The following is an 11,329-nucleotide window of genomic DNA, read 5'->3' as shown; positions in this document are numbered from 1 at the left end:
TAGATCCTCTGGATGCACACATGCAATGGTAATGTAATCTCAATTGTCACAATTCTAGAGCACTTCTTAATAATCAATAATATGCATTGAATGAATGTGATATGTTACTATAACTGTCTAGCAAGACATCTCCAAACTAGTGTGCTAAGAAAGCAGTAACATCGCATAAAAGGAAAACAGAAAGTGAGAGAAAAGAAAAAAAATTAGCATTTAAAAACTTATGACAACACCACCTTATTTACTGTTTTCCAGCAATAAAACTTTCCTGAATTTTCAAAACCCAATGTTCACCATCGTCTTAACTTCTAAAACAATTCCTAATCTTCATAAAAAAATCCGGTAAAAAAGAAGAATTCCAGTTTTGGTAACGGTAACACCAATTTCTTCTTGTGGTTTCAAGTCGAGCTCAAACCTAATTTATAATTCTTCTTAGCTTCTCAACCCATCTCCCCCAGATTCAACCATGTCAGTTCAACTCCTGGGAACCCTAATTCTTTAATTGAAGAAAACAAATCCAACTGATTCGATACACTCCTAGCAGACCAACTAGATCCTTCTCGGCATCAACACCATCCCTGCTTCTGTAACAACAACGACCACCACCAGATCTCATCATCTCTTCTTCAATCATCTCCCCCATATTTGAATTCGAGTCTCAAATCCCCTTTCCATCTCTCAATTCCATACAGAAAGAGACAACTTCTCTTCTTTTCTTGTTGATTTTTCTTCTTATGGGAAATGAGGATACTACTGTCAGCTTACTGCAAATTATTTATAAAGGTTTGAGCAGAATATCCAAAGAGATATAGGAAAAGACATTATTAAATATTTTACTTGTCTTATAGACCAATAAATTCAAATTCAAGGGTTAATTAACTAGAATATCTCAATGTATAGCGGACTATACATTGAGATCTCATCCAAACAATGACTCACCTACTTAGTTTCAGACGGTACGTCAAACTTACTAGTTTAGCCAGTATCTAGTAACCAAAATTATAAACGACACATGAAAAGGCCAACTCTAAAATAAAACATATCATATGATTCCAAAGTCTTAAAACCTTATTTGAATGTGGCCGCAAATCAAACCCCGGGAAACATTGCTCCTCAAAAAAACAAAAAAATAATGATTGCGAAATCTTTACCCTATTGTAATGTCAGGTTGTGCAGAAATAATTTTTGCTAGGAGTTGTATAAGGCTAAGTCCTATGGGCTAGATTGGTCAAAAAGTGTTGCAAATCAAAAAATAAGTGTGGGAAAAAAGTTAACGCATGTACCTGCTACTTCTCTCTCCTAACATTTGCTCGCAGTTCAACTAGCAGCTAGTTTCAAAAACTGAACCGTTCAGCGCTCAAAAGTAACCAAAACGCTGAACCAAACAACGGCTGAGATTTTATAATCCAACGGCTGAGATTTGAAGCGCTGAACCAAACAACGCTCAGCGCTGAACCCTTCAGCGCTAAATGGTGGTCCCGCTGACGTGATCTTCTAATCTAGCTGGTAGATTAGCCCTCCCATAGGACTTAAGAGGTTGTCCTAGATGACGTGGATGGCCAATCTAGCAGCTAGATATCTAGCCCATATGACTTAGTCTAAGGAGACGTTTCAAGTGGATGTCTAGCTCCATGGACATGTATAATGAACATAGTATACATAAATAGATGCACATGCAATATGTAATCTTAACTGTCACGGTTGTACAACACTTCTTAACAATCAATAAGCTGCATTGAATGAACGTGACATATTACTTCAACCATCTAGCAGGACATCTCCAAACCAGTGTGCTAAGAAAGCAGTAATATGGCATAAAAGGAAAACAACAAGTGAATGAAAGAAAAAAAAGATGTAGCATTGAATACATTCATGCTTGGTAATCCAAACTCACCAACTTGATAGAACTTTGAGTAGGTATGCATGCAATAGCACTTGAGAAACCAAATTCAAATCCCACTTAGACCTAGAATTTAATAACTACCAGCTCCCATGCATGCACCACTACATGGATAGCCCTTTTGGCCCCAGATTACTTTAAGTCCAAATATTCCCAAGAGAGGAACCCATGAAACATCCATCTATAGCAACTAAGGCGCCATCAATTCTTTCTAACATTGGGACGGATGGTAGTTGTTCCTTTTTCTTTTCTTTCATTTTTTCCCACATAGAAAGAGAAACAGATATCCACCGACTAACTTCAACTGTGTCCACTATCTCCTTACCTTACATGCTACAGCTGAGGTAATTAATAGAGGTCTGATGCCTGAGCTACGAATGCAGTAGTTGGGAAGTTAAGTCCACTAGCAATTTAGTATTTAACTCTTAACTACTGAAATACGCGGCATTTCCAAGTATGGATGATCACTATAGGAGGGAAATTACTGCACTTCTACTCAGGCCAGAGAGAGTACTGATATATTTCTATCAGAAGCAAAGACTTTTTTTCCTTTCCATTTTTTTAACATGCTGCAGCTCCACTGCTAGTATTCAATAAGTATACTCGTAGAGAGGTGGTTGGATGGTGGGGGAAGGGGGTGCGTAATTTTGAACCTGTGTAATAAATGTTCATCTCCGTGTTGACTTGTTTAGTTTCAGTATAAATACTCCTCCAATGACCCAACACCATTGCAGTTCAAAGTGAGCTTGTAATTTTCTTCTTTCTTTCAAGTACTAGGTAGTATTGAAGAACATTAGAGGGTTGATTTTGGTGGAATTACAAGGTTGAGATTAAGATGGGTACTAGTTCATTTGGTGGAATTTTGAAGAAGCAGAGGAGGAGTAATGGTTGTGATGCATCATTGTTGTTTTCAGTTGTTGTTCTTGGTGTTTTGATGCTGATTACTATTGTTAATGCTGATCGATTTGGTGCTGATGATGATAAGCACTTCTTGGGACGTCGTGGTGGACTTGGTGGTGGTGGAGGTTTAGGACATGGTATTTACAGCAAGGGGTTTAGACATGGTGGAGGACTTGGTGGTGGGGGTGGTATAGGGGGAGGTGCTGGCGGTGGATTTGGAGGTGGAGGTGGTTTGGGTGGTGGAGGCGGAGGATTAGGTGGAGGTGGTGGTGGTGGCATTGGAGCTGGTGGAGGTGGTGGACTAGGAGGTGGGGGTGGAGTCGGAGGTGGTGCTGGTGGGGGTGCGGGAGCTGGTGGAGGCATAGGCGGTGGCGCAGGTGCCGGTGGTGGAACTGGTGGAGGCGGTGGTGCTGGAGCTGGTGGAGGTGCTGGTGGTGGTGTTGGGGGTGGAGGTGGGGTTGGTGGGGGTGCTGGAGCTGGTGGAGGTGTAGGTGGTGGTGCAGGTGCTGGCGGCGGTATCGGTGGAGGTGGTGGACTAGGAGGTGGAGGTGGTGCTGGCGGTGGTATTGGAGTAGGAGGTGGTGTCGGTGGTGGAGCTGGTGCTGGTGGTGGAATTGGTGGAGGTGGGGGATTGGGAGGTGGTGGAGGAATGGGAGGAGGAGGCGGTGCTGGTGGAGGCGGAGGAGTAGGTGGTGGAGCCGGTGGAGGAATTGGTGGTGGGGCTGGTGGTGGAGGTGGATTTGGTGGTGGGGGTGGAGGAGGTGTAGGAGGCGGTGCAGGTTTTGGCGCTGGTGGAGGCTTCGGTGCTGGAGCTGGTGTAGGCCTTGGGGGTGGGGGCGGAGGCGGTGGAGGAGGAGGAGGCGGTGGAGCTGGTGGAGGTGCAGGTTTTGGAGGAGGATTTGGAGCCGGTGGTGGTGCTGGCAGTGGTAATTAAAAAGACTAGAGTCTGCCTGCTTGCTTGCCTGTAATGATTCTATTTCTTGTGTTTGCATTATTGTTTGTTAATGATGTCAGTGAGCTTGCAGTAGCAGTAGTAAAGAAAAGGATTATACCTGTGGTATAAGATTGTTTTAACAACAGATAATTAATTATTAATTTGATGTGATTTCCCATTGGATAATTTAATTTACAATGTTGATGGATTACAAACATTAGAAAGCAAGAAGAAGCCATCATCATGCTTCAAAGCTGTTCCTCAGTTACACTGGAGTCTCCACAAATTGGCAAACAGAATTGCAGTGGTGTGGGCAACTAGTAACCACGTCAGAAAAACAGAAAGTGCGAGTTTGTCTGTCCGAGTAAAATATTTTTGGCCCGAGTAAAATACATTTCATACGGTCTGCCGGACTTGGCTCGACCAAGCAGACTGAGCAAATTGCCAAGAGTTCAGCTCCACAAGTACAGTATTAGGAATTGGCTAGGTAAATCCCGAGCTAAGCGAGTTTTTAAAAACACTGATCCAAACTGATATTTCCAGGAACATATTATTGGCAACGTAATTGAATGATAAGCAAGTAAATAAAATTACATATATATTACTCCATCAGTTTCCTAATCGGGAAAGTCAAATGTTACTTTAATTTTTTGGGACAATTTTTCTCCCAACTTCTTTTGATGACAAGTGTCATATGGACCACTTCACTTTACTTCTTTTGTAGACAAGTGTCATGGGGACCAATTCACTTCACTTCTTTTATTGACAAGTGGCATGAGGACCACTTTCAATGATTAATTCTCTTAATTTCCTTAAATTTCTCTAAAAACAAAACTGACCTATTAAAAAGAAACGAAGGGAGTACATAAATAAAAAATAAAAGGAATGGAACATTTGCCAAACTGAAAGGTACCCTCACATTGCTTTTTCATTTTATCATCACATCCAGATTTTCTTTGGAGTACATAATAACATTAAATGGTTGAATCAGAGATTTCGAGGTCGTCCGGAGCTTCATCAAGGAGATCCAAGGAGGCAGAGTCATCTTCTGGACCGTCATCTGATATCACAGGAAGCAGTCTCACAATAACATCGGAAAACCGCTTTGCTTTTATTAGTTGAAAACTGTGACCTTCTGTGTGTTGCTGATTGAATCGACCTGACCGCTTAGAGCCAGTATTGTAACATGAACCACAAAGATCAAAGCCGATGGATTCCACACAATCCTTACATCGATATCTTTCGCCAACAATTGGACAAATCTGCAGAGATCAACTACTGTGTCAGAAAGAAAATAGATAAAATCACAACGAATCTTTCAAACGAAAAACTATTCTAACGCGCAGAAAGGTGATTGGCCACCATTTGACGTTTTTTTTGAAGCACTTTGATTCTCAAATGAAGTGTAAGCATAGGTTTCAAGCTAGAGACCTTGTATCCAGATGATGCTGCTATTATTTTAAAGGACTGTGGGACTTCGATACTCCGACTAGCATCAGTAACCACCTTTTAGTAGAATTTATATAAAACAAGTTTCAGGGATGATAAAACGCACCCCACAATAATCACAACCAGCTCCAAAATGAATATCCGGTCCATCGCCCCTCATCCATGCTGAGTAATATTCGCTAAGTTTAGTAGATGAAAGGGGCACCTCTTTCTTAGAGGATGTTGTACCTGAAAGACAAAAAAGAAAGATATAGTAAATGCTAATATAAAGTTACAAAGTCAAGCTATAGGCTACAGTGGCATGGTAAGTTGGTAAGATTGATTGCCACTAATGAACAAGGGACAAAAAAACAATTAGTGGAGGACGGTTCATTTCATACATTCTGATACTTGAGTTGTTTTAATTGGTAGGAAGAAAAGAATCTAACGACCTAATTGCCAATTGGTCAAAATGCCTAGGCCTTTTACAGAAGAACTTTGCAGTAACTTTATAATATAAATCAGAAATGCTTTCATTTCTCTAGACCAACTTGCAGAATCCTAATTTCAGTCTAATGGTGATGAAGAGCATCTAAACCTAATGATAAAGATTTGTTTCATGGTTATAAGTAATGTTGAAGAGTAGTCACCCAAAATCCTTCTGCAGAGTTCCATGCGGTTTTATGTGGACTCAATACCAAAACTAAAACAAATAAAGCAGTTATTTCAAGTAATACAACAAACAAGGTAGAAACATACAGGCTGATGACGCAGTCCCCTGCTGGGAACGGACTGGTTTGTGCTGAACATCCTCTCTTCTCCGCACATACTCTTGGGGGAATTCTGTCTCCAAGAAATTATCGAGCACTAAACACACTTTTGGGAATCCATTCGGATGCGGAAATTGACAAAGTTGACAACTAAGAGCCTCATTCTCTGGTACTTCTAAACAAGATTCACAATATGCTGGAAAAAGTAAAAGGCAATTAAAAACTTCACATGCTGATTAAATACATGCCAAACCAAGTAATGTGAAATGTGCTAGCATTTGACCTTCCCATTGAAAGTCCAATAGCTTACCATGGCCACAATTAAGAATTACGGGTTGCAAGAGCATTTGCTTGCATGTAATACAAAGTGCATCATTGATGGAAACTCGCTGGCATGCTTCGTAATTTAGATAAGTATTCTCTTCAGTATTTACATTCTTTGTGCTGACAGAATTTTCTGCACTCTTTTCAGGGGAGTTCCCTATGGGAGCAGGGTAGGTTTTAACTGAGGAATTGGTTTCATGACACGAGATGGAATTGGTTTCATGACACGAGATGGACTGAGAACAACTGATAGAATTAGGAGGAGGATGTGGAGCTTTTGGTTCAGAATCAAGACATGAGCTAATCTGATCAAGCTGTGGCGAGAATACACCCCGCATCTTTTCTAATTCTGTAAAAGAGAATCACAACCCAGTATTAACCAATTTAGAAGTGATGGTTGACATCACATAAAACGAGCTTAACAATAGCAATGCAACATGAAATGTTAATCGAAGGTTCATGAGATCCCACATTATTCTTCTGCAACAATGATCAGATAAATATATCACAACAACATAACTCTTCCTCAAATAATGTTGTCAATAGCGTGCAAGCAATAAGGAAAAGAGAAGACACTTTAACTGATAATTGTCTAAATGCGATGTTTTAAAAGCTGTACATGGCCTTATTGTCATTGAGATATAATCCTCTCTTGTCTAGGCTGCCAAATACTAAGACTAATATCGCTAGAGTCATAAATTAGTATACCTCAAAACATGATAAGTCGCATCGTATCTCAAAGCATCGTGAGGTTAAAAGCTCACGAATTTAATGCTACACGGGTTCAAATCAGCATGAAACTTAATGTTTCAAACATTTAAACACAAAAGATGAGAGTTTGAGACTGAAGCCCTCAAACTACCTTTTCAACATCTTTGATTCATAATGAACATAATATATTGATATTACTGTGGAGGATTGTTAATGATCCAAATATCCAATGGGATCATTCTTAACTGTAACGTAAAAAGGTACTTGATGAGTTTTTGTTATGTCATGTTTGAGTTACATGGCTTAGTATGGAACAGTATTTTTATTATATTTTGCCTTTGGGCACTTTCCTATCCAGAAAAATGCTAAGAACTATGAAACTGAGAAATAATTTCTTGCACTAGGCATACCATGTGGGAATTAGGAAGAAAAAAAACCTATTTCAAATATTGCATTGTATACAACCATAAGGGTATAAGTTATAGACAGACTCCTAAAATCTGTGCTAGCACAAGGTTATACCAAGGAGCATATAGCTACCAAATAAAAACACTTAATATGTTCAAACTCACCTAACAATTGCATCTCCCTTCTCTTGTAGGTTATCGGGTACATCTTGAGCAACAAGAAGTGAAGTAGCTCACAGATACTGGGAAAATGGTTATACTCACATCTACAAATCGGACAATGGGACTCTCGCCCAAAATCCATTGCATGATGAACACACCAGAAACAAGAAACGTGGCCGCAAGCTGCATGTTTAGAAAGTCAACAGATCAGAGCAGTAAAAACACTTCAAATCAAGGATTGGAAAATTGAACTGCTTTCTTACCAAGTACAATCGGCTTGTGGAGCAGCTCTCTGCAAAAGGAATGGAAAATCACAATTAGTGTGCAGCAGCCAATTGTTTGCTAGTGAGTCTACTGGAATAATCACATGCTATACAAACAAGTAATTCCTACATTCTTCTAAGTTTTAATACAAGACTGCTTTTGTTCTACGCTACTGATAGCTGAATTCTCGTCACATCTCAATCTCTCCCTTTTAAAATTCACAACAAAGACGAGTCTTCATGATCACCCAATAGCCACCAATTCAGTTCAGTCCTTTCCAATTAATTGCAATGCTGAACCCCCAATTAGGCAAATAACCAAACCCCAAAACACCACAAAGTAACATCTCAACATTAAATTTCCACACATCCAATAAAAGTTAGACCTTTCTGCACAGATTTGTTTTATACCCACATAATCACAAGAACGAAAATTAGAATTTGGACATATAATTTTGAATACAAATACTCTCAATCAAACAGTGTTCAGCTCAACGCAAATATTCATGTATAGATGATAGAAAATTGAATAAGGAGAATTGGAATTTTATAATTAGATTTTTGAGGACTTACAGACAAATGCAACAAACAAAGGATTCATTGATTTCCTCGCCTTCATCGGAAGAATCATCTAGGGCTTGGACTTCATGCAGAGAAGGAGAATCATTGACTGGTTGTAGTTGTGTTTTGTCCTCCATAGTGAAATCAGAACGGAAGGGAAGAAAACCAGAGCGCCCAGGAATGTATTTCTTGGGAGAAAGATGCAGACACAAAACACCACCTTTGACGTTTTAATCTTAAGCCAATCCTATTTTCTAAACTGCTTGAAGGGTCGTCAGGTTTTATTTAATTTTGATTGATCATCGGAATCTTTAATACAAGGGGTAGGAAAGTGTTTGCCCACCGACCTTCGCTGACCTTTAACATCAATAATCAATTTTCACCTCTTTTCTGTTTGGGTATCCTCGAAGGCATTTGGATGCACATTTAGAAATTGCTTTTCAAATTTTAGCAACAATTTCGTAATGATATCTAAACATGGTTAATAGGATATTTAAATACCATCAGCAGAATGGATGGATACACCTTCCGACGTAATTGTTCTCATTCCATAAATAAATAAGTCAGAATTAGATTAGGAACAAAACTTGAAAATGATTTCTAAAAGTAAAAATATCAATTTTTTTTTTATTTTTGGCTTTTGTGATTGACTTTTTGTTTCTAGTATCCAAATACCCAATTGTCTTGTATGCTAGTAGTCTGCACAAAATATTGCAATAAAAGCGCATGCATTTGACCTCCCTCTCAAGCTAAACAATATTAACAAGGCACATTGGATTTCAAAAGAGTGATTTTGTTTCAAATTCCACTATTACTAAGGTAATGCATCTCAAGATCACAATTTTGTAAAGGTCAAGTCATTGACCTGAAGTCAAAATATTATTTTTTATTTGGTCATTAAAGTCTTCAACAAAAACACTTGAAAATTTCACCACTAACAGTTAATGCAAGGCATAAATGGCGTGGAAGTGGCCATCAATCTTGACACACCTATCTCAAATGAAATAACATTCTTTCCTTGCCTCTCATATGTTTGTCATTTTTCTTAGCCCTATAATTATATGGTACCAAAACTTAGTACATACATCAGATTTTATCATTAGCATTGCCTTCTATATCATTGAAAAGAGTAAGAGTATTATGTTTTGGAAACCTTGTTACAGTATCGGCACATAGTTAATGCAACAACATTCGATGGCATATGATGAGGATAAAAAGGTGATGGTGGTACCGGTCCAAGTTTAGCCGATCTTAATTCATGCAACTCTTTTTTCAGCCTTCTGTTCTCTTCATCCAGTTTTTCAACACATTTCTTCAACACTTCACAATCAACTTCTGTTTTCTTTAATTTTGTCATACAAAAAACCCCGAACATAAACACAATATAATTTTCCTCAATACGACTAAAGTAACTGCTGAAAAAAAAGAGACTAAAATAACTGCTATAGCTTTATTCCTTTTCGTCGAGAAAATATCTTATACCTTGCTCTTCGATTTTGGAACCAAACTTCGACTTGTCGAGGTCGTGAACCCAACCTCTCTGCTAATTCTTACTTTTGCATCTGTTGATTCCATCAAAAAGATTATTGAAATATGAATTCAAATAAACCCAACCTTTATAAATGAATTGGATAATTATTGTCCCCAAAATTCAAGCTAAGGTTACAAAATGTGTCATAATTCATTAAAATATCATAATTAATAAAGAAAAAAGGTGTCATAATGTGGCATAATCCAATGAGACTTTCATGTATAAGTTTTTCCTATTTTTTTTCCTCTCTAGACAATGATCAATATGAAACTAAGCAATGAAACTAAAAAAGACAGATAGATTACCATATTAAGGGTATTGTGTTGTTTGAAGCTAGTTTCAAGCAAATTTGCTTGTTCTTTGGTGAGTCTAAGTTTCTTTCTTGTACTTGTATGATCATATTTGTCAATATTACTACTGACACCAGTATTATCTCTCTTAACTATCCTTGCATGTTCTTCTTGATCCCTTTGGTTTACCGTCTTCGAAATCCAACGATTCCCATCGTTTTTCCCATGACGGTCATCGATAACTTCTTCCTTTGGATTTAATGGAAACAATAGACTCAGTTGAACTCTGGACGCCTTATGTTTGATTTCATTAGTGGACCTTGAAGTGAACCCACCGGAACCGAGTCGGAGACTTAACCCTATGTCGCACGTTTCTTCTTCTTCGTCTCCTCTATCTCCACCCATGATTGATTTGATCGAGTTTGTTCAATCCAAAGATATTTAGACAAGATTTTTAAAGAAACTGATCATGCCATATACTATGAATCTTGAAATGGGTTTATATACCTTTTCTCAAGATTTTTGGACATGATAATTAATGATATCTAACTTAAGAAATATTTAGTATTAATTATAATCCAAATTTTGTGTCTTATTAGGAAAATAATTAATTGATAACCTTATGTTGGAACTGAAACACCAAAAGATGTTTTGATTGTGTATTTGGTCACACACATGACATTATTGTTATCTTTGACTTTCGGTTTCTTCCTTCCATTAAGAAAATCTGACATAATGATGCATGTCTAATTAAATCGTTTTATTACCTTTTTAATTAAAATTAATTTTTCTATTAATTCCTTTATCAAGTTAATATTTTGCATAACTTAATAATAGAGGAAATGTGGAATACAGGAGTCAGTGGTCATTGACCTGATTTACTAATCAATGAGTGCTAAGACTGCCGGCATGGCGGGAGAGAATGGGTGATGGGAAAGGATTCCAACAAGCGATCCTAAACATGCATGACTGCTACAAGGATACCTAATTTCACGAATTATCAATATGTATTGTCGAAGGCCAGCCGTGAATGGGGATTGACATATATTTACATTTGCATAGAAATCAGTATCTTTAACTGCTTGTAAACATATATGGTAACAAATTTTTGTTTAACAAGTCTACTCAGTTATATGTATTCCATTTATAGA

The 11,329-nt window shown here is 38.0% G+C and overlaps 2 protein-coding genes across 2 annotated transcripts; one reads left to right on the top strand and one right to left on the bottom strand.

Moving 5' to 3' along the window:
* Positions 1–2,732: 2,732 nt before the first annotated feature.
* Positions 2,733–3,731, top strand: LOC113279793 (glycine-rich cell wall structural protein-like). The gene has a single exon (XM_026528458.1). The coding sequence runs from the start codon at positions 2,733–2,735 to the stop codon at positions 3,729–3,731; it is 999 nt and encodes a 332-aa protein (XP_026384243.1).
* Positions 3,732–4,549: 818 nt separating this feature from the next.
* On the bottom strand, positions 4,550–8,795 carry LOC113283050 (E3 ubiquitin-protein ligase PRT1-like). Its single transcript, XM_026532197.1, has 7 exons — positions 8,370–8,795; positions 7,797–7,825; positions 7,537–7,716; positions 6,240–6,602; positions 5,919–6,125; positions 5,287–5,408; positions 4,550–4,993 (listed from the first exon to the last, which is right to left on the bottom strand). Exons 1-7 carry the CDS (start codon positions 8,492–8,494, stop codon positions 4,706–4,708), a joined length of 1,314 nt encoding a protein of 437 aa, XP_026387982.1. The 5' UTR covers positions 8,495–8,795; the 3' UTR covers positions 4,550–4,705.
* Positions 8,796–11,329: the final 2,534 nt, after the last annotated feature.

The sequence above is a fragment of the Papaver somniferum genome, chromosome 5 (genome assembly GCF_003573695.1).
Source record: "Papaver somniferum cultivar HN1 chromosome 5, ASM357369v1, whole genome shotgun sequence".
NCBI lineage: Eukaryota > Viridiplantae > Streptophyta > Magnoliopsida > Ranunculales > Papaveraceae > Papaver > Papaver somniferum.
The sequence above is the reverse complement of the archived record's forward strand: the minus strand, read 5'-3'. Positions and strand labels throughout refer to the sequence as shown.